The sequence below is a fragment of the Meles meles genome, chromosome 18 (genome assembly GCF_922984935.1).
Source record: "Meles meles chromosome 18, mMelMel3.1 paternal haplotype, whole genome shotgun sequence".
NCBI lineage: Eukaryota > Metazoa > Chordata > Mammalia > Carnivora > Mustelidae > Meles > Meles meles.
In genome coordinates, this window is record NC_060083.1 from 8,723,071 (window position 1) to 8,748,803 (window position 25,733).

At 59.8% G+C, this 25,733-nt stretch overlaps 1 protein-coding gene across 8 annotated transcripts in view; it reads left to right on the forward strand.

Annotated features, from left to right (window-relative positions):
• Window positions 1–25,733, forward strand: part of MYH10 (myosin heavy chain 10) — a 120,640-nt gene that overhangs the window by 88,420 nt on the left and 6,487 nt on the right. For all 8 annotated transcript variants that reach the window (XM_045984913.1, XM_045984916.1, XM_045984912.1 and 5 more), the window contains 16 exons: window positions 466–574; window positions 680–811; window positions 1,594–1,800; window positions 4,960–5,097; window positions 5,462–5,585; window positions 6,830–7,001; window positions 7,946–8,158; window positions 11,587–11,731; window positions 12,681–12,887; window positions 14,821–14,925; window positions 15,922–16,074; window positions 16,447–16,695; window positions 16,995–17,207; window positions 18,722–18,934; window positions 19,960–20,121; window positions 23,497–23,625. In XM_045984913.1, the coding sequence (XP_045840869.1) occupies window positions 466–574; window positions 680–811; window positions 1,594–1,800; window positions 4,960–5,097; window positions 5,462–5,585; window positions 6,830–7,001; window positions 7,946–8,158; window positions 11,587–11,731; window positions 12,681–12,887; window positions 14,821–14,925; window positions 15,922–16,074; window positions 16,447–16,695; window positions 16,995–17,207; window positions 18,722–18,934; window positions 19,960–20,121; window positions 23,497–23,625 (2,671 nt within the window). The remainder of the gene's footprint in view (window positions 1–465; window positions 575–679; window positions 812–1,593; window positions 1,801–4,959; window positions 5,098–5,461; window positions 5,586–6,829; window positions 7,002–7,945; window positions 8,159–11,586; window positions 11,732–12,680; window positions 12,888–14,820; window positions 14,926–15,921; window positions 16,075–16,446; window positions 16,696–16,994; window positions 17,208–18,721; window positions 18,935–19,959; window positions 20,122–23,496; window positions 23,626–25,733) is intronic.

Consider the following 25,733-nt stretch of genomic DNA (forward strand, 5'->3'; position numbering starts at 1 on the left):
GGGGTCTTGGGTCCCATGGCCTGGGAAGGCAGCCCGGGAAGATGGGAAATCCCAGACCTGGCGACAAGGAAACCAGGGTTCCAGAAGCATCTGCGTCCTGACTTCTTCGGTCTTCTTGGGTCTTGGTCTGTAAAGGAGAGGCATTAACTGGAGCTAGGCCCTACCGTCTGCGGAGCTGCAGAGCCGCGGGAGGAGGAGGGAGATCACCTGGGAAGGGGGGCAGGGGAAGCAGTCGCTCCTGAAGGATGCTGCCCTCCAGCTAGGGGAGGGCGGGGGAGGTCGGTCCCGTCCTCACCACCCGGGGAAGCAGGGGCTTACTGGTGGCCGGGAGCGCACACTCGCGTGCAAACGCCGGTCCAGTGAATGTGGTCCCCGGCGGCCGAGGGGTGCCCGGGGCAGCGTCGGGGAAGGGACGGGGGCCACGAGCCATGTGCGCCCCCGCGCTGACTGTTGTGGGCTCCGCAGGGCCTTCGCCAAGAAGCAGCAGCAGCTGAGCGCCCTGAAGGTCCTGCAGCGGAACTGCGCGGCCTACCTGAAGCTGCGGCACTGGCAGTGGTGGCGCGTCTTCACCAAGGTGGGCCCCGCGCTCGCCTGCCCGGGCGGCCGCGGACACGCGCTCCTTCCCCGGGCGGCCGCGGACACGCGCCCCCACCGCTCTCACCGCCCGCTTCCGCCGCAGGTGAAGCCGCTCCTGCAGGTGACCCGCCAGGAGGAGGAGCTGCAGGCCAAGGACGAGGAGCTGCTGAAGGTGAAGGAGAGGCAGACGAAGGTGGAGGGCGAGCTGGAGGAGATGGAGCGGAAGCACCAGCAGGTGTGTGTTCGCCTCCGCGCCCCAGGCCCTCCGGTCCCGGCCGGCCTCCGACCCTGCTGGGGTCCTCACTGCTCCCCCAAAGCACAGGCATTTGGGAAGGGGGCGGCAGATACATGGCCCCACACAGTTGGGTTTATAGACGCTGCCGGCCTCCGCGTTTTTGCCGTGATCTTTCTTGGTCACCTTTGCCATCGGGCGCGAGTCTGATACCTGTCTGCCCTGAGGCTCCCAGCAGCGTTCCCTCCCTGGGACTGCTTGCAAGGGACCCCGAGAGAAAAAAGAGAATGAGACCGCCCGCGGCCACCACGGGTCCTGAGTCGCCATCCCGTCCCGGTGGTTACATCTCCCTGACAAAGCCGGGCCTCGGGCCGCGTTCTGCAGACCAGCGCAGAACAGTAGCGTCAGGGCCAGAAAGGAGCGACGGAGGCTGGACTGTCCCTCAGTACCCGCCTGCCTGTCGTCACCATGAGCGCGTTTGAATCAGTTTCCTTTTTTTTTTCCTTTTCCTTTTCCCTTTTGTCAGTTATCTGAATAGGAGAGTTCCTAAAGTAGCATGAATTTAGTGTCACTCGGGGTCACCTGAGAACACAGAAGCAGCCACAAACGCTTTCATCTGGCTCGTTGGGCTGTAGCTACAGACCGTCCGAGAGTTTCGCCAGCGATGTTACGTATCTTTAACCCTCGGTTTCTTTGGTGTCGAGCGCTGGCCCCGTTGTCCCGGTGACTGCCTGCTGTGGGCCCGGGGGCAGCATGACCGTGCCGGGCGCTCTTTGTGATTGCAGCTCTTGGAGGAGAAGAACATCCTCACGGAGCAGCTCCAGGCCGAGACGGAGCTCTTCGCCGAGGCGGAGGAGATGCGAGCCAGGCTTGCCGCCAAGAAGCAGGAGCTGGAGGAAATTCTCCACGACTTGGAATCCAGGGTCGAGGAAGAAGAGGAAAGAAACCAAATCCTCCAGAACGAAAAGAAGAAAATGCAAGCGCATATTCAGGTGGGTATGTTACGTTTTGGGCTTTCCAGGTGGGTCTGCTGGATCGATGAGTAGAAGCTGCGGAGTCGTATCGCGGCCAGAGTCCCAGGCCCAGATCCGGCCCTTCACGGAGCACGAGAAATAGAGTGTCTTCGCGTACAGGTCTGTGATTTTACGGGGCAGCCTCTTACGGCGCGCATAGTGACTCAGAGTAGGAACATCGCGGGGTCTGTAGCACACCGGGACCTCGTTTGGCCTGTGTTGTCGTTACTCATGGGACATGCCGGGCGCTGACCCAGGAGGCGGCTGGGAATCGCAATGAAACACTTAGCTCTTCCCAGGCTGTCTTTCTGGGATGCGGGCTGTCCTCGTGTGAACCACACCCGTGGCTGAACGCCCGGACACGCGGTGCGGACCCTTCTTCCCCTGCCAGCCCCCGGGATGCACCCCCATCCGGGTCTCCCACGCCCCACCTCCCAACTGCGTTCTTGGGTGTCCAGGTGTCCCGACGGCCACCGCCCTTTCCTGGGTCCCGCACCGAAACTTCTTCCGGGTCTCTCCTTGAACTTTTTCTCACCCCGTAGCTTATGTTGGCAACCGGAGGGCGATCCACACGTTTCTCAAAAGCACAAAAGGTATCACCTTACTCCCTGGGCAAATACCCCGGCAGTGAGCCAGCGGGAGGCCGGCCGCTCCCCAGCACGCCTCCTGCTGGGTGGGCCGTAGCCCGGAGCCGTAAAAGGTGCTCGTTTTTCTGGCGAGTCTAGTTCTGGGACTTCGTGCTGAGCATAAGTCGATGGGAGCCATTTAATAGCTAGGAATTGGTAAGCCACGGTAGGACCAGCTGGCTATAATCAGAGTAAAGAGGTTTATTTCCGTGGCGAGCCCTTAACACGCTACTGGGGACCATTGCAAAGGAACGGACACAGTAAGATCCAAATACAAGGACATTCGCACAACCTAGAAGTTCATGTGCGTGACTGTGTGTCTGAGCACACGCAGACCCAGAACGTTCACTGCCACGCCTTAGGGCATGATCCACAGTTTTAATTTTCTTTCCTCTTTAAGGGCACGTGCTCGTCTCAGAAATAACCTTTGACTCGTGTGGGACAAGGACAACCAAGTCCCCTCCGGTGTCCTCAGCCCTGTTTCTTACACTCCAGGTTTCAGTACCCTCACGGGAAATGCTTGCATCTTGTTTTTTTGTTTTTAAGATTTATTTATTTGAGGGAGAGAACGAACAAGTAGGAGGGGGAGAGAGGATGTCCAGCAGACTCCACACTAACCGCAGAGCCTGACCCCGGGGCTCGATCTCACGACCCTGAGACCATGACCTGAGCCAAAATTAGGAGTGAGATGCTCAACCGACTGAGCCCCCCAGGCGCCCCCACAGGCTTGCATTTTTCTAGTCTATTTAGGGGAACAAATACATTTCTCTAGTCTGTTTAGGGGAACAAAGACCAGCAGAGTTTGCATTGGGTTTTGCCTTTCCAGTACTTTCTTTCTCATTCCTTACCAGACTGTTTTAACTTCTTGTTTTTGGTACTGCTCTCTGAATTTAGTATCTCCTTCTGTGACATGTAAACTCATTCAGACACATTCTAAAAATAGGTGATTTTTTTTTCCTTTTTCCTCAATCTGAGGAAAGCAGATGTATCAAAAGTCAGGCTCCCCTAAGTCCTACAGTCCCCAGACGACCCCGGGATAACTCGGCCTCGTTGGACCCTCTTCCGTCCTTTCTCTGACCTATGCAGCTTTGAGGGGCTTCTGATCTGTCCCTTTGCAACCAGAACTAGTGGAGCTGGTGTTGGTGTGATTTTATTTTTAAGATGAACTCTCTAATTATATATCGGTAAACGATTATTGCAGAAAACCTAGTGAACACGGAACTCCCCATCTCCTCTCATCACCCCCGTTACCGCTGTTCTGTCTGCTTATATAGATTTGCAAGCAGATTATGTGGATTTATTTATTAATGGAAATTACAGGGGTGCCCCAGGGAAGCATCTGACTCTTGATTGTGGCTCAGGTTGTGATCTCAGGGTCATGAGATCGAAGCTCCCCTCTCCAGCTCTGTGCTCAGCAGGAGTCTGCTTGGGATTCTCCCTCTCCCTCTGACCCTTGCCCCTCCTTTCTTTCTCCCTCCTAAATCTGTAATTTACAGAGAACAGTCTTATACTAAACACGCTGTTACGTCCACTGCTTTTGTGAAAAAAAAAGCAGTTTTTTTGCGAGGGGCCACCTGACAGTGGACTGTGGGAAACTGTAGGACAAAGGACCTGTTTGGGTTTGGTTTTTTTTTTGTTTTGTTTTGTTTTGTTTTTCCCAAAAACAACCAAACAGCGGGGAGGGAGGGACACCGGGGAACCTAGAGACTGAAGGCATCTCGGGAGGGTTTTCCGTCTCCGTGTGTGGACCTTATTTGGGCTCCCGTGCAGGCGAACAGACGTATTTGTGGGAGGTCTGTATCTTTTTTTTTTTTTTAAGATTTTATTTATTTATTTGACAGAGAGATCATAGGCAGGCAGAGAGAGGTGGGGAAGCAGGCTCCCTGCTGAGCAGAGAGCCGATGCGGGGCTCAATCCCAGGACCCTGAGATCATGACCTGAGCCGAAGGCAGAGGCTTAACCCACTGACCCACCCAGGTGCCCCGGTCTGTATCTTTTAGAGACAGCTGGAAGATTTTACAGAGAAAGTAGGAGGTCTGGGATTTGCTTCCAGATGACCCGGAAGTTGGGGGCGGGGGGAGCTGGGGGCCCGTGGAGGGAGTCAGCGCTCCTCCGGGCAGAGCCCCTGGCCGCGTCACACCGGGCTCTGCGTGCTACTCTGTGGTCCGGCTCGTCTGTCGCGGCTTTTCACAGCAATGTTGATCACTTACACGGGTCTCGTTCTGGAATCAGCCAGAATGAATTTCTGGAATTGGCCATATGTTGTTCTCTGTGTAGACCCTGTTCCATTGCGTCTGGTTACTGCAGGGCACGAGGGAGGGTGTGAACTCGAAGGGTGTGTTACTACCGCGTGGGCTCCAAACCCTGAACCTCCACCTGGCAGTGGTGGGCTCATGCCGTGATGCGTCAGGACGTCCTTGCCACTTTGAAAAGCAGAAGTCGGCATGTGACGTCGGCGTGCGCGCGTCCGACGTGGGGGGGCGGCGCTGACCGCGTGTTTCCCGCTCCCCAGGACCTGGAAGAGCAGCTGGACGAGGAGGAAGGCGCGCGCCAGAAGCTCCAGCTGGAAAAGGTGACCGCAGAGGCCAAAATCAAGAAGATGGAAGAGGAGATCCTGCTTCTCGAGGACCAGAATTCCAAATTTATCAAAGTAAGAGCACATTTCCGAGGCGGAGCTGATGCGCTCCGTGGAAGGGGCGTCCAGAGGGCAATTTTCAAGAATTCGGGTTCACTTACGTACTTTACTTTCCTAAGGCTCTATCTGTGTAGATCTTTAAAGACAGAAACTATGTAATGATTGAGATCCGCCCAACAGCTTTCTGATCCTACAGACGTTTGGTGGGCGCGTCTCGCACGCTCTGATCCCCGCTCAGTGACCGGGACCCATCCGTGCAGGCCCGCTGTCCCCCTGCGGGGGCCAGGAGCTGGGGCCACGAGCACCCATGCTCAGAGCAAGACCAGGGCCCCGGTGTGCTTTGGAAGCCTTCTCCGACGCCACGGTTCATTCTCCTCAGGAAAAGAAACTCGTGGAAGACCGCATCGCAGAGTGCTCCTCCCAGCTGGCTGAGGAGGAAGAAAAGGCCAAAAACTTGGCCAAAATCCGGAATAAGCAGGAAGTGATGATCTCGGATCTAGAAGGTTAGTGTTTGGGGTCGGGGAAACGTGGGCGGGGGACCCGGGGGTGTTGGCATGCCGCCGCCAGCTAAGGTGCTTGGGTCCGGTCGTGACAACAGGCCTGTTTGGGTTCTTGCGTCCTGCCTCGTCTCAAGCATTTGCGACGGGCTGGCACTGGCGGGATCGTACTGAAGTTGGCTCCTGGGGTGAGGCGCGCTCCAGGGCAGACCCAGCCGGGCCTCCGTGGCGTGAGCCGTAGCAGCCACTGGACCCCATGAGCCCGGGATCCCCGAGCAGCATGAGTGACGGGAAGTCACAAAGGGACCGCTACTGCCACCAAGCATGGCAGGGACTGGCGCTACCACTGAGAGCAGCCATATCGCATGGGAACGGCGAACAAGCGTCGGGAAATCCTGGGAGGTTTACAGAACAGAGGCCAGCTTTGCGCAGAAGAGACAGGGAGAGGGTGGCTCTCGGGGAGAGCACGTAGCCTCTCCTGGGACGGGCAGCCAGACCCCGGCGTCTGCACTGCGGGGGAGAGGCACGGCCCTCGACGCCCAGGCGCTGCGTGAGGGTCTGTTTGGCCCGTGTGGGGTTCTGCCGGGGGGCCCAAGGCACACACACCCGCTCTTCGCACCCACGTGATCGGCCTGTGACACTCAGTCCCCTCGTCTCCACGTGCCGGTCGTGTGGGAGAACCCAAGGCGCACAGGGCAGGGTGTCGTGAGGGCCGCCATGGGAAGGGGAGGATCCCTGGCCTGGTGAGGGAGTCCCTGGGGGGCTGGAGCAGGGGCTATGGCAGGGAGGGTGGGAATCCCAGGACCCTCCACCCGTCCCCTCCCCCGCTGCCTGGAGCTGCGGTCTTGGTTCCAACCAGGGATTCCCGGGAAGGGGTGGGGGGTGACAGGCAGTGACACACGCAGCCTCACCTCTGCCGAGCCCTGTGCACACGAGCCCTCCGCCCGCCAGTGGGCGCAGTGAGAGGGGCCGGGTCACTTCCACTCCGGGCGGGTGGGCTCACTTCATCGTTAGAAAGCGCCCCCCCAATTTCTTCCCTGAAATTCCACCCTCCCGCTGATTTTTCTCACCTTCGATTTGACATTCACGGGTGTTGGGTGACTGAGCCGTTGGCCCAGGGCCGGCAAGGCCGCGGCGTGCTGTTGAGTCAACTGGCGGATGTTCGACCTCAGCCAGTTCATACTTTGGGTTTATTCATCCGGCGCCCGTTAGCGGGTGTCGAAGCGCTTCTCTGGCCTCTTCCCCTGCAGAACGTCTGAAGAAGGAAGAGAAGACGCGTCAGGAGCTGGAAAAGGCCAAGAGAAAGCTGGACGGGGAGACCACTGACCTGCAGGACCAGATCGCCGAGCTCCAGGCACAGATCGATGAGCTCAAGGTCCAGCTGGCCAAGAAGGAGGAGGAGCTGCAGGGCGCGCTGGCCAGGTCTGCCTCCCGCCGCCGCGGGCCGCGCGCTCGCCCAGGGTCTGGGGCCGGACAGGAGCCCGGGGAAAGGCCGCGTAGTCTCCTTGCTGGGGGTGTGACAAGGCGCCTGGAGGAGCCGGGAGTCCCTGGTTTACGTCAGGTTGGCAAGCTCACGTAAACCAGCCTGGGCCTTAGCACGCCAGGATCCCGAGTCATGACCCGAAGTCCCTGGAAATCCATCCCAGGAGAAACTAGTTTCCCATGTGGCACGTGTTTTCTGTACAGCAGAGAGGAGTTTCAGAAGTTGAGCGGAAATTTCAGAGATGACCCCCGCACCTAGAGCATGATTTGCTTTTCGGTTCTAAAGCATCACTTTTAATAGAACGGAGATTTATAATTGTTCGGCTGCGTGGTCAGGGATCTTCGAGTTTCATTTACAATTTATCACAAGCGAGTACGTCTCCTAACAAGTTCTTTCCAGTCCTCTGTCTCAGTCGGTCTTACTTTGGCCAGACGATCTGTGTTTTCTCTCAGAGCTGAGAGCTAGAATCTAGGCGGACGGCTGTCCATGCGGGCTGTCCCGTCCCCCATTGCCCCTTCCCTCCCCGCAGACACCCCCACCTCTCCGGTCAGAAGGTCCACGGGCACGGAGTGCAGGGACGCGCCGCAGGAGGGAGCGAGGGGACCGCAGGTGTGACAGTGGCCTCCCCCGCACTCCAGGGGCGTCTCTGGAATCACAGGAGGCAGACAGTTTGGCTGGAGGCCACCTTGAGCACTGGCCTCCTTCTGACACTTTGAGAGATTTGTTTCTGTCCCGATCGTGAAAACGAGCCTGTCTGTCCTTTTAACGGAGAATCGTCGCCCTTTGGCAAGGGGGCTGGCTCGGTTCCGGTGCGGGCTCTGCCGCTCCTGGCTCTCGGGGCGGGGGGCGCCTCCCAGACACGGTCCCTCGGGTGTCTCCACAGGGGGGACGACGAGACGCTGCACAAGAACAACGCCCTGAAGGTGGTGCGGGAGCTGCAGGCCCAGATCGCCGAGCTGCAAGAGGACTTCGAGTCCGAGAAGGCTTCCCGGAACAAGGCGGAGAAGCAGAAACGGGACCTGAGCGAGGAGCTGGAGGCGCTGAAGACGGAGCTGGAGGACACCCTGGACACCACGGCGGCCCAGCAGGAGCTCCGGTGAGCAGCAGGCGGCGCTCCGGACGGGACGGGGGCCTGCCTTTCTGCTGGCATTTTGGGTGTTTCTCGCCCTCCTGGAAGCACGGCAGGTGGACGGGGAACAAAACAGCCACGGTCAGAAACAAAGCCGTGTCCGGGCTGCGGCGGGATCGCAGGGGACAGGTGCACCCCGCGGAGAGCCGGGCGCATGGGACCGGGGTGGGGGGCGTGGGTGGGATCAGGCGTGCTCGGGCGGCGGCCAGCGGAGGCAGCGGGTGTGGACCGTGGCAGGCGGACAGATGAGAAGCGAGGTGCGCGGTCACCTCACAAAGACGGAGAGAAGGGCGAGGGCGAGGTCAGGGACCCTGACGGGAGTGCGCGTCGAGCAGAGGCGTGTGCCATGGGACCGGTGAGCCGACCGGCAGGCACAGGCGCATGCGGCCGGAGAGGATTCCCGTGCCAAAGCCTCGGCTCCGCGGCCCCGCGGAGATGACGGGAGAACTAGAGCCCCAAGCTGGGGAACAGGCCGGGCGGAGGGGCTCCTGTGAGCCCTGAATTGGGGATCTCCCACGGAGCCGCCAGGGCTGCCGTCTGTCTGCTCCCTCCTCGTGCCAGGGCAGGAGGGCCCCCGCAGGTGCCGTGGCTGCGAGATGTGGCTGGCTGTGCGCGTGCACGCACACACGTGCACACACACACATACATGCACGCACACACACACATGCACACACACATACATGCACACACATACATGCACACGCACATGCACGCACACACACATGCACACACACATACATGCACACACATGCGCGCGCACGCACACCTGTCCGGGCTGCTCCAGGCTGTCCTCGCTCTGAGGTGGCAGCTCAGGGAAGGCCTGGAGTAAAGCAGGTGGGGCAGAAGGGGAATCACTCAGGAAGACAGGTGCGGACAGAGAGGTAGGAAATGACCCAGAGCCACCGGGACAGAAATGTGGGGGTGCCCTGCTCTGGAGGACAAGGTGGGCTCCCCCAGGGGCGTGGCTGGAGAGTGACGTCACGGTTCTGCCCGGGAGGTGGAGGTCGGGTCGTGGGCATCAGGGCGGCGATCGGCGGCGAAGCAGCAGAGCCGGGGGTCCTGATGGAGCGTCAGCCGCTGCGGCCGCGAATGCACGTGGCTGTGGCCGCGGCCGTGCGTGGAGGTCATGTCCCCCGAGACAGCAGGGGGGCCTCTGCTGCAGCCCGGCGGAGCCAGGCGGGCCCGCCTCCCCCCACTCCCAGCAGCAGAGCAGCTCAGTTTCCAGCAACGCTAAGTCCCGGCCTTCCCCGTGAAACGTCCAAATTTCAGAACCTGGAAACCACGGAGCTAGACTGTGTTGAAATAGCCGTTCTCAGCTGGACTTTTGGCCACACTAGGAAAAAAGGTCTTGATCGTGTCTTCCATTCAGTCTTCAAAAAAAAAAAAAAAGAAAAAGGTAAAAGCACGCGTGCGTATTTATTGAACCACGGCTGTGCTCAAACAGGCAGGGAGGGGGCTCCGCTCCCGGGGGGCCGCTGTGCAGAGACTCGCGGTGGCCCTCGCCGCTCTCGCCGAGGACCCCCTGCCTGCCCGCCCGCCGGTTCTTCCCGGGCGGTGAGTGCGGGGGTCCCCGTGAAAGCGGCCGGCCTCAGCTCGGCCAGCGCCTCCCGCGCACTCGGCACGGAACTCCCAGTAGGACTTGCCCAGAGAGCCGGGGGCGCTTGGGTCGATGGGCCCGGAGAAGGCAAGGAAGGGCTCCTGGACGGGGCATCACGTAGGAATTAGGAGCGGACGTCTTCCCCGGACACGCCGTGCGGGCAGGAGAGCTGCGGCTGCTGTCGCATCCTTGGAAGTGCTGGTCGTTCGCGGGGGTGAGCTGAAGTCACCAGACGGAATGTGTCCGTCCGTCTGGGCCGGCGCTTGCGTCCGGAGCCTGCCCCCTCTGCTGGTCCCTGTCTCTCGAGGAGACTCTGGGGACGGGCCCCACCGGCCTGAGCCCAGCTGGACCACAGAATCTTCGCTGATGCCTTCCGTCCGGCTGCCCTGTGAGCCCAGAGCCGGCGCCGGGCCGCTCGGCACAGCTGACCTCAGCCCCCGGGCCCCCCGGTCCACTGGGAAAGGGAGGCAGATGTGGCCACAGGGTCCACCCCCAAGACACCGTCCTGCTCGGACTCCTGACGTCCTGCACCCCTGAGCAGGCGGGGTTTCGCCTGGCCGGTTTCAGGCTTCGCCGAGCCGTGTGCCCACACGGACAGATTGTGACGCGTCAGCGGAGCCGCCTGGTCTCCCCGCTCACCCTGTACGCGTTACGGCAAAGCGCAGAAGTCCTGGAAAGCCGCGTAAAGACCGTACACTCGCGTGCCCTTCGTTCCCCAGGTTCAGGCTAGAGGAGCCCTCAGTTCACCTCGGGACGTTCAGAGCCCGGGCTCTCGTCCCCCTGAAGTGTGGACACCCTCCGAGCCAGGGGTGTGGCCCCTCCGCCTGCCTCGAGCTCCACGTCCCTCCGCCCCCAGCCTCAGCCGCCTCCGGAGGAGGTCTCGGGAGGGCGCTCCCCAGCTGTCCCCGCTTCCCAGGCCGGGTGCAGTCCTGCCCTTGTCGGGACCAGCGTCCTGACTCCTGGGGCCCTCACCACCCCTTGGCTTTTGAAATCTCTTCGGGGCCCCCCTTTTCCAGTTCCGCTGCGGTGTCGGCTGGCGCTGGGGCGGCCTGTGTGGCATCTCGCGGCGAGCGAGTCCTGGCCTGCAGGCCGCCGGGCTGCCCGGAACGGTCTAAAGGCCTGTAGAGGAGTCACACTGTGTCTGACCGTTGTCGCACGGGGAACAGGAGCCACGCTCGGGCTCATTTTGGAAAGATTTCCGCTCTCATAGTAGCGGGCACGCAGCCTTCTAGAATGTAACAGGCCAAATAATTCTCTCAAAGGAATTCATGTAGTCTGTTTTCTGTGACCCTAACCACATCCCAGATGTACCGAGGGCTGTTACGGGCCAGACCGTGTGCTGGGTGCCTCCCATGGGCAAGCCTCACGGCAGCCCCGAGACCAGTGCTCCGGTGACCCTCGTGTGCAGACGGACACACCGAGGCGGAGGGCTCAGGTGTTCAGGGTCCCGGAGTTGGCACCGTGAGAGCCATAACTGAGCCCATGTCCGTCAGCTCTGGGGAGAGCGGAGCACATTTAAAACCAAAGTGGCACCTTAAAGATGTACTTTTCTAATTCAGGGGCACCTGGGCGGCTCAGTGGGTTAAGCGTCTGCCTTCGGCTCAGGTCATGGTCTCAGGTCCTGGGATCGAGCCCCGCATCGGGCTCTCCGCTCAGCGGGGGGCTGCTTCTCCCCTCCACCCGCTCCTGCTCTCTCTCTCACTGTCTCTCTTTCAAGTAAATAAAATCTTTAAGAAAATACCCGGTCCAGTCGGCCGGCTGGCGCTGAACCGCTCTCTCTGAAAATGCGTTCACGCAGCACCAAACGGGAGCAGGAGGTCGCGGAGCTGAAGAAGGCCCTGGAGGAGGAGACGAGGAACCACGAGGCTCAGATCCAGGACATGCGACAGCGGCACGCCACGGCGCTGGAGGAGCTGTCCGAGCAGCTGGAGCAGGCCAAGCGGGTGAGCGCGCCCTGCGGGGCCGCCCCCTCCCAGAGCCGCGCGCCCTGGGCTTGGGGGTGTGCGGAGTAACTGGGCGGTCCGGCCGCCATCCCCATCCCACATTCCTCCCCGGGCGTCCCTCCGGCAGCGTCCCCTCCTGACGACTGGGCTAGAGACCTCGAGCGGCCTGAAGCCTCTCGTGCTGCCAGTCCCCGAGTCCTGCTGTCTTTCCCCAGGCTCCTTAGCCACCCTTCCTCGCCCCTGCTCGCCCCTGCTCTGTCTCGGGCCACGGTGCACGGTGTCACCATGCCCGTCGCTGTCTCCTGTGTCTCACGTTGGCTTCCGTCCTGACCACACTGCATGCCCTCCTCCCTCGGACCCCCGGGGCAGACGAGTCTTCTTCCTCCGCACGTTCTGCTCTCGCTCCCCGGCCCAGCTGCCTGCTGCCGGCTGACCTGTGCCTCACGGCAGCGGCGACGGCGTCCACATGCGGCGTCGCCGCACTGAGTACTCGGGCAGTGCCTTTGACTGCCACCTTGTGGGGTAGCCTCTGCCCACGGGGTGCAGAGATTACCAGGGGGTCGCCAGTAAGCAGCAAGGGGGAGGGAAGCCGGGGAGTATGGCCCCGGAGCCCCTATGGAACCCCGGAGTGCAGCCTCGAAGGCCCGGTCCCCAGTCCCAGGTCATGAACGGTGGCATGTGGGACAGGAGGTGCCCCGTGTCGACCCCCCCACACCGACAAGGATAAGGTCTGCAGCGCAGTGAGCCTCTAGATATCTGGGTCTCCTCCCCTAGGCAGCCTGCCCTGGGAGGTCCTCGCTCTAGAAACTTCCCCCTCTGAGGAGAAGGGAGGTTTCCGTTGAGACGCCGACGGCAGACCACGCAGCGGGCGCGACCCCACCGAGAGGAAAAGCAGCGCCTTGTATGGAATGTTCTAAAAATAGCACGTTTCTCTTCCCTCGCCTCCTAGTTCAAAGCGAATCTGGAGAAGAACAAGCAGGGCCTGGAGACGGACAACAAGGAGCTGGCGTGCGAGGTCAAGGTGCTGCAGCAGGTCAAGGCCGAGTCCGAGCACAAGAGGAAGAAGCTGGACGCGCAGGTGCAGGAGCTCCACGCCAAGGTGTCGGAGGGGGACCGGCTCCGCGTGGAGCTGGCCGAGAAAGCCAGCAAGCTCCAGGTAAGCCCGGGGCAGGCCCCCGCGGCGGGCGCGCGCCCCGGAAGCCCGGCCCGGCTCGCGAGTACTTGAGTAGATGGCAGGAGGGTGCGCGGCGGCTCGCGCGAGGAGCACGTGACTCCTGGTCTCGGGGTCGTGAGTTCAGGCCCCACACTGGGTATGGAGAGGACTTAAAATCAGTAAATACTATTTTTAAAGATGATCAAAATCAGAATCGGGCGCCTGGTGGCTCAGCGGGGTAAGCTCAGGTCAGGAAGGACTCAGATGCAGTCAGGAAAACCGATCCGGCAGCTGGATGTCGTCGTTGTCGGGGTGAGATGTATGTTCGCTGTGTTGCTAAAAACCAGTCCCAGAACCGCAACCATCAGACACCCGGGACCGCCCGCAGGTCCTCGACTCACCGGGCCGACTCCCGGGATGCCGTGCGTGGTCCTGCTCACAGCCACGGTTCTTGCAGTGACAGGATACGACGCGAATGAGTAAAGGGGAGAGGCGGGGGACCCTGAGGACAGCGGGTGCGAGCTCCCAGCAGTCCTCTCGCAGACAGCCCCCCCCCGCCCCCGGCGCCCCGTTCCTCCAGCAGCGAGTCGGGATGGTGCATGGGGAGTGCTGTCTCTGGGGAAGCTCGCGGAGACTCTGCCCGGTGGCTTGTTGGGGGGCCAGTTCCGTAAGCCCCTCTGCCTGACACACGCCAGCGTTTCAGATCCCAGGGGAGCCGGTGCCCCGTGTAATGCAGTGTTGACACCCGCCCGCTCGACACAGTGAGCCTCTCTATTTTAGGGAATGGTAGGCACTTTCTGGAAGTTGCCAGCCACGGGCCCTGGTAAAGCCGGCGGTCTGCGGCCTCCTCGGTTAACTCTTCCCTGCACGAGTGTCCTCTCGCACTGTGTGTGCTCGAGAGACAGGATGGTAAACCGTGTCAGTGACTGTCGTCACGTGTCCCCAGCTGTGTGGCAGGGAGGCGAGCCGGGCGTACATCTGGCTTCCCGTGCAGGCTCTCCCCTCCCATGCGCACGCCGCCCCGGGGCGTCTGGGAGCTTCAGAGACTCTAGGGGGCCGGCCACCCTCTGGGGACCGCCCCCCCCCCCCCCCGACAGCTCCCAGAGCCAGAGCTGAAGGCTGGTGGGCTCTTGAGTCCACTCCACCACCACGCTGTCGCCAAGACTGCAGACGCGTGAGCCCTCCAGAGGAACAGAAATGTCATTGGCCTGAGTCATGTGTACTGACGTGTCCTCTGCACGCCTCCCCTTCGCTAATATGACCAAGGGACAAACTCGAGTGAAGGGGGCCTTGCTGTCCTTGAGGAAAGATTTCCTGGGGACTGGAGGGGGGTGGTTAGGATATCTGACCATAAGAGATAGCTGAATATACATGATAAATATATACCGGCAGATTTTTAAGCCTAAAAAGTACTAAAGACTAAATACCAGGAGTTGAACTTTTTTTAATCTCCATAATAAAGTTCTCGAGTTCCGTAAGAACGTGAACGTACCAGGCCCTCCAGCACAGGCTTATTGCACCTTCACGTGAAAAAGGACCAAAAAGCACAGCATCTGCTGATCTCGGGGCCTCTTCCCGCGGCAAAGCAAAACCTTAACCCGGAGGATTTAGTGTTCCCTCTGTCCCTTCAGGATAAAATGACAAGGGGGCAAACCGGAGTCAGGAGAACCCCGCTCCGTGTGTGGCCTCCGCCGTACGCTCCTCCCCGTCCGTCCAGTAGAGACTCGGGCGTTGTCCCGCGGCGGCCGGTGCTGTTGGAGGGGGCAGCAGACCCCCCCCCGTGAGGGAAGCCTGCCTTAACGGGGCTTGGCAGTTGCAGGGTCACTCCCCCCCGCCCCCATTCTGCTCTGTTTGTGGGCATTTACGGGCCGTGAGTCTGGGCCTTTCCTGTCCACTCACTGCTGGACTGATGCACGGAATCTTGTACTCCTCGCAGAATGAACTGGACAACGTCTCAGGTCTCCTGGAAGAAGCAGAGAAGAAGGGCATTAAATGTGCTAAGGACGCAGCCAGTCTCGAGTCCCAGCTACAGGACACGCAGGTAATCTGGGGTCAGGGCCCCCGATGGTAGCTCTGCCGCGTCTCGCGCCTGCGGGCGGCCCCAGGGTAGCTTTCCCATCACCTCTGGCCGGCGCTCCACTTTTATCCGGAGCCGCCGTCCTGCTCGGGAAATCGCTGACGCTCGTACCTGGACGCAGAGCCCTCGGTCCCTGTCTGGTGGGCGCAAGGGCGGCCTGGGTGGGGACCCGGACCCGCACACGGTCCCGCCCGGGAAGTGGTTCGGGCAGCCGTCGGCGCGCACAAGCACTGCTGGCCATTTGCACCAGGACTGTTTCGTTGTGCTTGAAATCCCGCGACCCTGACCTCCCAGAGTCCCTACCGCAAAAGGACAGGTTGAAGCTCACTAAATCCTACCGTTAAATCTCTATCGAAATATTCCTCGGGAACGTCTTCAAGTCCGAGAGGAGTCAGGATAATGACCCTGATAGGAAAGTAACGCAGCACTTTTTCCTCAGAGTTTTCCATCTTCTTTGGATTAAATTTTCTAACTTACTAGTTTCCTTGCTAAGCGCTGCGGACACAGGGTAAAAACCTCAGGCGAGCCGCGTCGGTGCGATTGGGGCTTATGCTGTGCCGAGACACATCCTGGTCAGCGCATAAAGCCTCCGTGCGTGCCTTTGAGAACCTTCTAGTCTGAAAGTCCGGGGAAAGACACATTTGCATTGACATTTGAGAAAAAGGAGGCTGGCAGAAAGGGCAGACAGCGGATGGGCGGCCCGATCCTACGGGCGATCCTAGTGAGAAAAGCCCAGTGCCTGACCCCGGGGCGGGTGGGCAGGGGAGCGGAGCGGAGGGCTTGCAGTAGCTGCCGTGGGCGCATTTACAACACTACCACGTGCGGTTCCGAGTCCTTTCTGCATCCTAGTGTCCCGGGGTGTTGCTCCTCCACGGAGGGGCTCTGGCGTTCGTGACCTGCGGCAGTTTTTGTGTCGGCGCCTGACGTGGCTTCGTGGTCTTGACCCCTTCCCGCGAACAGGAGCTTCTGCAGGAGGAGACCCGCCAGAAGCTGCACCTGAGCAGCCGCATCCGGCAGCTGGAGGAGGAGAAGAACGGCCTCCAGGAGCAGCAGGAGGAGGAAGAGGAGGCCAGGAAGAACCTGGAGAAACAAGTGCTGGCCTTGCAGTCCCAGGTGCGCGCGTCCCCCCGGGAGGCCACGCCAGCCTCGCGTCCCCGCCGCGCCGCGTCCTTCCCTCGGCGTTCAGGACAGTTAATTAGGCTGAACTAGACGAAGCCCAGGAGGGGTCCTTCCCTCGACCCAGCCACGGCGGTACCACGCTGGTGGTTGTGGTGCCGGGAGCACGTAAAGCAGCGCCCAGGGCCGCGTCCGCGCTTGCCACCAGTCATCCCTTTGTGGGCTTCCGGCTCAGAACTTCAGTGACAGGCGAAGGGTCGTTTGCACAGAGCCACACAGTGTTGACCTGGAACTCGTTTTCTCCCCGTGCCGCACCTGTAAAAACCGGCACAGGGGTTTGACGTGGCTCTCTCTTCCCGTAAAACCTAGCTCGCCGACACCAAGAAGAAAGTAGATGACGACCTGGGGACAATCGAGAGTCTGGAAGAAGCCAGAAAGAAACTTCTGAAAGACGTGGAGGCGCTGGGCCAGCGCCTGGAGGAGAAGGCTCTGGCCTACGACAAGCTGGAGAAGACCAAGAACCGCCTGCAGCAGGAGCTCGACGACCTGACCGTGGACCTGGACCACCAGCGCCAGATCGCCTCCAGCCTGGAGAAGAAGCAGAAGAAGTTCGACCAGGTGGGTCCCCTGCGCCCCGCGTCCCAGGCGCAGCCCCGGCCTCCCACACGGTCTTCTCCCGGCCGCGCCCTGCCGTTGGCGGTTTATGGTTTACAATAAAATAATTAGTAGTTAAAATAATTTTAGTCAAAAAGCACACTTACCTGTAGAGAGTTGGAAAAGGAGAAAGGCAGAAATGAGGGGACACCCGTCCCTCCTGGGGCTGCGCTCGGCCGGAAGTCCGAGCCACGGAGAAGGAACAGTGGCTCCGTGGCTCTTGAAACCTCGTCCCAAGTAACCGGCGCCACCCCCCCGCACAGCTGCTCGCGGAGGAGAAGAACATCTCCGCTCGCTATGCGGAGGAGCGGGACCGCGCCGAAGCCGAGGCCAGAGAGAAGGAGACCAAGGCCCTGTCCCTGGCCCGGGCCCTGGAGGAAGCGCTGGAGGCCAAGGAGGAGTTCGAGAGGCAGAACAGGCAGCTGCGGGCGGACATGGAAGACGTCATGAGCTCCAAGGACGACGTGGGGAAGAGCGTGAGTAGCGCCGGGAGCGGTCCGCGGGGCGGGGCGGGGCAGGCCACCCCACAAAGCACCTGAAGAATCCGGCAGGGCTTGTCCAGCCGCAGAGTGGTCCGGGGGTGTCCCGGCCGGTGCGTAAGGAGGGGGTGACATGTCTGGGGAGAAGCCGTCAGAGGCTCCGCGGGCTCCTCATGGCAGCGCTCGTAGACAGGGAGGCCTCGATCATTGGCGTCTCTCCCACGGGCCCTCCCGGCCTTCCCCTGCATCGTGGTGGGGGATGCTGAACGAGCGATGTCCTTGACCCCGAGTCACAGGTAGTCACCAAACACAAGTACCACGAGGGCCCCTCGGAGCGGGGGGGGCGGGAGGCACCTGCCGCTCTCCCTGACCGGGGCCTTCCCAGTTGAGACCCTTGGTCTTCCCAGAAGGCTTCAAACGCTCTGGGGACTCGTTCCTGGTCTGGAAAATTCCACGATAACTGTCCTTTCGCTGCATGCACACACTTCAAGAATGGCAATGATCTGCACGTGCCCCGCGCCTATCCCCTAGTGCACAAGGTGCGGATGATGGCCAGGCCAGGCGCGGGGCTCGGCTCTGCCCCAGCTTCCGTTCTCGGCAGGAGAAGCCTCTTTCTTCTTGAGCCCAAGTTCCGTCACGGACAGGACACGTCTCCCATTTCACGAGGCTACGGCACGTGCTTTGAAAAGCTAAAGTCTCGTTTTCGTGGGATGTGGGCGCCCGGCCCCATCACGAAGGAAGGAAGGCCCTCCCTCCTTCCTGCTGGGTGTCTGACCGCCCTCTGAACCCGAGGGGGTCAGCCCCAGCGGCAAGAGGCCTCCTAGAGCTGAAGCAACCGTGGTCACTCAGTAGAGTGTAGAGCAAGGATCCCGCAGTTGCTTTCATTTTGTTGTTCTTTTATTTTTTAATCAAGTGAGCTCTCGGCCCCATCTGCTTGTTCACATTGGTCTTTCACTAGAATAGTCGACAGCCCCACATCCGTTCCGCAGAGCCCGCTTCTGTGCCTGAGAAGCACCGGACGCTGTGGAGACCCCGGGGCCGCCTCGCACCCGGCCTCCCGCTGTCGCCAGGGCGCCCCAAAGGGGAGGCACGGCGCCTGCGGGGTGTCTTGGGGGGCGGCACAGGGGCCGTCGGGTGGACGCACTTGGGCCCGAGAACGAGGTGGATGTTTGTGACGGGGATCTCTGTCCCCGGGGAGAGAGGTCGGGCCTCTGTCCCGCAGCAGCCCGCTTCCCAGCCCCAGCACGCCGTCGGACGCACAAGGTGCCACGTGCAGTTGGGGCCCCAGACCAGTTCTCTGACACCAAGCTCGCTCCCCTGCTCTTGGGCTCACAAAGCTCGCTCAGCTTCAAGGTCACTGGAGAATAACTGAGTGACTCCGGGGCACTCGTCAGTGAGGAGCTCTGTCCCGTCTGTAGACGGCATGCTCCCGAGTGAGGAGGGGCAGCCGGGGGGACCGGGGGGCCTTCGTGCCGCACGGGGGCCTCTTCCCGCCGCTTCCCGTGCTCCAGGTGCACGAGCTGGAGAAGTCCAAGCGGGCGCTGGAGCAGCAGGTGGCGGAGATGCGGACGCAGCTGGAGGAGCTGGAGGACGAGCTGCAGGCCACGGAGGACGCCAAGCTGCGCCTGGAGGTCAACATGCAGGCCATGAAGGCCCAGTTCGAACGGGACCTGCAGACCAGGGACGAGCAGAACGAGGAGAAGAAGCGGCTCCTGGTGAAGCAGGTGGGTCGGAGGCCGTGTGGTCTCGGGCGCAGGAGCCGCTCGCTCTCCGAGCGCGGCGCTGGGTCAGAGCACGGGAGCGGCGGCGGCGAGCCAGCTCCGCCGGTCATTTGTTCTCTGAGATTCATGTCCCCGGTTCTGACTCCTGTTCCCCCCCCCCCCCGCGCCACCGCTGCCGCTCACGGGCCAGGAGCTGCTCCGTGACTACGGAGCCGTCCGTGGGCAGCTTTGGGTTCAGTGGGGCTTGAACGCGTGGGAAGGAGAGGAGCCGTCCGCAGGCGACGAGGGGACTCGGCGGTTCAGACCTCACGCCCTCGCGACACCAGGCTTGAGGGGGAAAAAAGCCAAATGATTCCCTTGGGTTTTAAAAAAGTTGTTGGGCACTTACGATTCGTATGCTTTTCTGAACGTATGTCGGATTTCTGACTTACAAGTTCACTTGCAGAACTAACTGTTTTGACAGTCGCATGTCGCTCACGGGGTGCAGTCTTGGATGTGGGCCCGTTCTGTTCGGTTACTCCCAGGGCAGTAACAGTGTATTAGCCGTTTCTTGCTAGGTGACCGATGACCGCAGACTCAGTGACCGAGAACAGCAATTACGTAGCTCCCAGTTTCTGTGGGTCCCAATTCTGAACCGACCTGTCGCGCTGCACCTTCTGACTCCCCCTGACTTGGGCTGGCTGCCCCTGCAGCCCAGGGTCCTGGCGGGAGACCTCGGCTCCTTGCCATGGCGGGGCCTCTCCATAAGCCCTTGAGTGTCCCTGCAAGAAAATGTCTCCTCGTTGTTCCCCGTGTTCGTCACCTTGGCTACAAGCTCGAGGTCAGGGACTCCGCCTTCCCGTAGGCCCTCACGGTAGTCCGGGGGAGTAAACATTATGGTTCATGATGCAAGGCATTATGGTTAAAGCCTCCCTGGACACACTTGGGCTCCAGGCAGCTGCCAGCGTCCCCGGCTCTGATGGCAGGCCGCCGGGCCCTGCGAGGGGACACGTGGGTCTGGCCAGGCCTAACCCGGTGCCGTCCCCCAGGTGCGGGAGCTGGAGGCGGAGCTGGAGGACGAGCGGAAGCAGCGGGCGCTGGCAGTGGCCTCCAAGAAGAAACTGGAAATAGACCTGAAGGACCTCGAAGCCCAGATCGAGGCGGCGAACAAAGCGAGGGATGAAGTGATTAAGCAGCTCCGCAAGCTTCAGGTGGGTGACCTCCGGCCCCGCGGACACCAGCCTGGGGCTGTGGGGCTGTCGCGGGGCCAGGGCTCTGGTCGGGCAGGAGGACGGCCCGCGCGTCTCTCCTGTGTCTGCAGGCTGCGCGTGTCCCGGACGGTGCTGGGGTGTCAGCAGGGGAGCGTCCGCCAGGGGCATCACGCTCTCCGCCTCTGACAGCCTCTGGGGACGCTTGGCTTAGCCCGGAGCCACCCATGAGGAGGGGGGCGATGGGCACCCCGGTGCAGGGCCGGGTTTTTGTCCTCTTGAGTCTGATTTAATCAGGACTTGTTCCCAGATGATGGGCCGGTTGTCACTTTCACCATGTCAAGGGGATTTCTAGACTAACTCGTGGTTGGCGGCAGGACGTCATGGGCCCTCTCCACGTAGACACCACTTCTCCCCGGGTGAGATCGGTTGGTTGTGACAAGAGCTTTCAGCAAAGGTCCATTCCTTGGACCGTGGCGATTCCGTACCTTAAGAACGTGTTCAAACGAAATACAGAGAGGAGAAATACTGACGCGCGAGATCAGAGCTGCAGGGTGGCTTGCCCGCCGGCCGGTGACGCAGGGGGCAAGATGACAGGGCGTAAGGGAGGAAGACCGTGCGGGCGGCTGCGGTAGACCGACGTACTCATGAGAAAGGGTAAAAGGAAAGTCAGCTCCGCAGGATAGGGTTAAGAGTAATTTATATTTGCTCCCTTACACTTTTTTGTATTTTAAGGTCTTATTTATTTATTAGGCAGAGAGAGGGAAGTAGGCTCCCTGCTGAGCAGAGAGCCCAGCCCGACGTGGGGCTCGATCCCAGGACCCGAGATCATGACCTGAGCCGAAGGCAGAGGCTTAACCCTCTAAGCCACCCAGGCGCCCCCAGCCCCCCTTACATTTTTTTAAAAAGCTAAGGACAAAGCTTTGCTTTTGTGGAGCTAATTACAAAGGCTAGGCGGCACGTTGTGGAGAATGTCCAGGACACCGATTTTGTGTATGTCCCGGCTTTATGGAGATACAGTTCACAAGCCACACAACTTACACTTTAAAGCATTTTCAGTGTTTCGTGTAGCCGCAGGGTATACAGACATCACCACTGTCCAAGCTGGGACACTGTGGTTCCCTCTACAAGAAACCACGCCCCTTTTGGCTGTCACCTACCCACCCCCACCCCCCCCCCACCACTCCCTCCAGCGCAAATCACCTGCGATCTGCTTTCGGGGTCTGGAGCGTTCCCTCTGCCGACCGTGTCGGGTACGAGGAGCAGCCGGGCGGCTCTGCGGCCGGCTTCCTCCCTGTCCGCAGGGCTCTTCCGCGCCACGGCATGACCCGGTGCCCGGCAGCCCCTGGAGGTCTCGCTGTGAAAGCTCCCGGACAACTGTGCGGACGCGTGCTTTCAGCTCCGAGGTGCACGCGGACCTGCCGGCGGGATGCCGGGTTCGTCGCTCACTCTGGTTCACTGGGGGGACCTGCCAGACCGTCCTGCCGCGACGGTCCCATTTCGCGTTCCCACCAGCCGGGCGTGCGGATTCCAGTCTCTCCGCATCTTCACCAGTATTTGCCGCTCCCCTCTTCCATAGTCACCCGCGGTGTGACGTCCTAGTTCACTGTAGTTCTGCCGGAGCCCCTGATGACCGGTGACGAACGTCTTTTCACGTGCTCGTTGGCCGTCGTCTCAGCTGGGGAACCTTTCCCTCCTCGGCTCACCTCTTCAGCTGCTGTATCTTTCATAACGGAGTTGTGATGTTTCTTTGTGCGTTCTGGGTGCTCTTGTGAGGATCTTGTGAGATCCTCTAGTCTGGTCTGGCCACGTGCTCGATGGTGTGCAGTACAAATTTTTTAATTTTGATGGAGTCCAGCTTATTTCCTGTTTTGTTAATCTTGTGCTTTGGTGGTCAGATCTGTGTGAACTATGGCCCAATCCAAGGTCATGGAGATTTATTCCTGTGCAGTCTAAATTTATACTTTCGGATTTGTTTAAGTCCACGGAGTCCATTTTTGTGGTGTGGTTTTTTTGGTGTGTAAAGCCAGCCTCGTTCTTACAGACAAGGACATCTAGTTGTCCCAGCTCTGGCTGTTAAGACCATTCTTTCCCCCGTTGACTTTCTGGGCTCACCTGTCAAGAATCCGCAGACTGTGGGTTGGTGTGTGTCCGGACTCTGTCTGTTCCGTTGGTCTATATGCCTTTCCTCACGCCCGTATCACATGGTCTTGATTGCTGTGGCTTTGTAAGTTTTGAAATTGGGAAGTGTGACGTCTCTAGCTTTTTTCTTCTTCTTCGAGATTGTTTAGCTGTTCTGGGTTCCCTGCAATTTCATATGAATTTTAGGATCAACAGGTCAATTTTCTGTCATGAGGGGGGAGGGGCAGTCGGCTTGAGTCTCAATAGTCTTGACTTGGGGAGACCAGTGTGGAGGGGACCACCATCTTGACGGTGTTACCTCCTGGTTCCCGAACATGACAGTCTCTCTGCTTAATTAGCAATTCTTTTTTCAGTGATATTTTATTTTATAGCTTCGGTGTTCAAGTCATAGATGACTTAGGCTAAATCTATGCCTAAATATGTTATTGCTTTTGATGCTCACAGCGGTAATCGCTTTCCTAATTTTTGGAATGTCCACAGTGCATGGAAGCGCAGTTCACTTTGTGTATTGATCTCGCGTCTTACAATCCGCGGAAATCATTTATCCTTAAGGTGGATTCCCCACGATGTGCCGCACATCAGATCATGCTGTCGGCAGAGCCACTGGCTGTCTTTGCTTAAAATTAAAGCTTTTCTGATCCGGATGTCGTATAACTGCTTTGACTAGAATCTCCAGGACAGTGTTAAACAGAGGGGACAAAGCCAGACATTCCTGCTTTGCCAGTGGCCTCGGGGAAGGCGGCCCATCTCTGGACCGTGAAGCGTCGTATCCGCTGTGGTTTTCGTGGCCGCGGCCTACCAGAGTGGAGGCGGTCTCCTGTTCATTTTCTGAATGTCTTTACAATGAAAGCGTGTCAGATTCGGTCCGTTGCTGCGTCTGCATTTATCGCAATGTCCCGCAGCCGTAGCCCTTCATTTGGGGTTTCCGGTCAGCCTTGCCTTCCGCAGGTAAATCCCACCGGGGTGTTGGCATCTGCCGGTGTCGAACTCTTGTTTCGCGCCGCTGGATTCAGCTTGCCGCTATGTTCCCAATTTGTCGTTGGGTTTGTCAGGGATTTCTGCATCTGTGTTCATAAGGGACATTGTCCACACGCTTTCGTGTGGCACCTTGTGTCGCTTCCGTACGGTTTTACATTTTCAGTGGCTGGATAGGACTTTTCTGATCTGGGAAAAATACATGTTTGAAGAACTCATGATGTGAACCGCTCTGAAACCTTTTCGTATTCTTGATCTTAGGCTCAGATGAAGGACTACCAGCGTGAATTAGAAGAAGCACGTGCGTCCCGGGATGAAATTTTTGCTCAGTCCAAGGAGAGTGAAAAGAAACTGAAGAGTCTAGAAGCCGAAGTCCTTCAGCTGCAGGAGGTCTGTTCACTCAGCCGTTTGTTCAGTGTTCGCCCCTGAAATCTCTCCAGGGTCACAGTGCTGTGCTGCCGCCGTGGTGGCCAGCGTAAGTTCACGACCGTGCCTAGTGAGGCGCCGGCCCGCCCCCCACCTCAGCACAGCAAGCAGGCCAGTCGCGCTCCGCTGCGGCTCATGGGTTCAGTTCCCCAGCTGGCCGGAGGCCGAGGGGCAGTTAGTAATTCTCCAGGCGACTTTCCAGCCTCGTTTCCTACATCAGAAAAGGCAGTAGATTCCGGTGTTGCTAAGCGCGAGGGTCATTTAACCCTAGTGTGCTAAGGCTGCCTGGTTTTCCACAGGAGCATGCAGGGGACACCTCCCAGGGGACAAGTAGGTCTCATTGAGCTCCTCGGGGAATCCGCTTGTGAGCGATGCTTCCGTTCTCTCTAGTGAGTTCTCAGGAGCAGGGACTGACGAAGGGTCTGGGGTTCCGTTCGTGGCGGGCACGTCCACGCACACACACGTTAACGGTGTCACTGCCTGTACGGAGACCTGACTACACACTCAGTGTGTCTGCGTTTCTGCATACATGATCAGAGTTTATTCCAACCTCGAAAGACAGCAGCAACCTCAGCTGAAACGCTGTTACCAGTTAATAAGAAAGAAACCCCCACATACCGCCACCTAGAAAGGCGGGCTTCAGTGGTGGCGAAGGCCGCCGTAGGTGTGGGGTCGAGCCGGCCGGAGAGTAAGGGGACGCCCTCGGCGTCAGGAAGGCGGAAGGGCTGGGGGCTGAGTAACACCCAGCGGAGCCTCAGCTTCCTCTGAGGGGCCAGTCCTGCTGCTGAGCCGTCTCTGGTCTCTTGTTTACTGACTTCTTTTGCTCTGGTCTTTATTTCCCGTGGATTTTTTTTTCTTGACTTCTGAGTTGCACACTCACTGATGTTTCAGGCTTTTCTCTTGTCTGATTCTGCTTCTAGAAAACCAAATTGCCCTCAAAGTCCTGTGTTCGCTGCGTCCTGCAAAATCTGGGCTCTCGTTGCTATTTAAATTCTAATTTTTCTTTAAAAGATGGATTTATTCTCGAAAGCACGCCAGAGCAGGGAGGGGCAGAGGGGGAGAATCGTGATTAGATTAGCCGACTCCCCGCCGAGCCAGACCCAGGTCTCTGTCTCAGGACCCCAAGATCACGAGCTATGGTGAAACCAGGAGTTGCTGCTCAACTGACTGAGCCCCCGCCTGGGCCCCTTGGTTCTTAATTTTTCTCATCTCGGTGATGGTTTTTTCCTTTGTTCCATGAATAATTTAGAAGCATGGTTTAAGTTTCCAAATGTCTGACTTTTGGTTTGCGGGGGGGCTTGTTTTTTGCCGTTGATTTCGGTCTTGCTGTGTGGTGGCTGGGACTCTGGGAGCAGAGCAGCTGCAGGGCCAGGCATGGGTGGTCTTCCAGAACGTTCCAGGTGTGCTTAAAAGAACGTGCACATGGTTCTCAGGGACGCAGCTGTTCAAGACCTGTGTGGTACGTGGTGCAGCTGACGGGGCTCGGACCGAAGGTGTCGGGGCTCCGGAATCCGGGCCCCGGGGCACAACCCACGTGCGCCCCTGCCGCCCAGCGCCCTCCCAGCCTCGTCAGAAAGTGCGTGCTTCAGGCCCTCAGACAAGGGCCCGTGGCGTTAGGGAGAAGAGGCCCTCCCCTGCCCTGGAAAGCGGGCCCTGCTCTTCCTCCCCTCACACCCTTTTCTTCTTCCCGTGTGGGCCCCAGGCTCCTCCCCTCTCTCCCATGGGTCTCCCAGCCCGTGCGCAGCGCACCCAGCCGGCGGACAGAAGGGCCCCAGCTGGGCCCGGGACTCGGGCAGCAGAGGCCGGTGCTGGAGCTGACGCTGACCTGGTGCTTGGGAACCGGAGGCCCTTGGGTCCGGCCCAGAGCACTCTGCCGGCCGCCCTCGCAGCAGGGCTCGCCCTGTCCCGTGTGTGAGGGTTGTGTGCGCTCGAACCCAGGCCTCGCCTGCCTCCCGTGTGCTAATAACCCGAGAGGCACACACACGGGCCAGGTGCACGGGCGAACTCCTTTGCAGCAGCCCTGCTCCGCCGGCAGCGAGGAGCCGTGCTCTTGTCAATGTGGCATCTCTCGG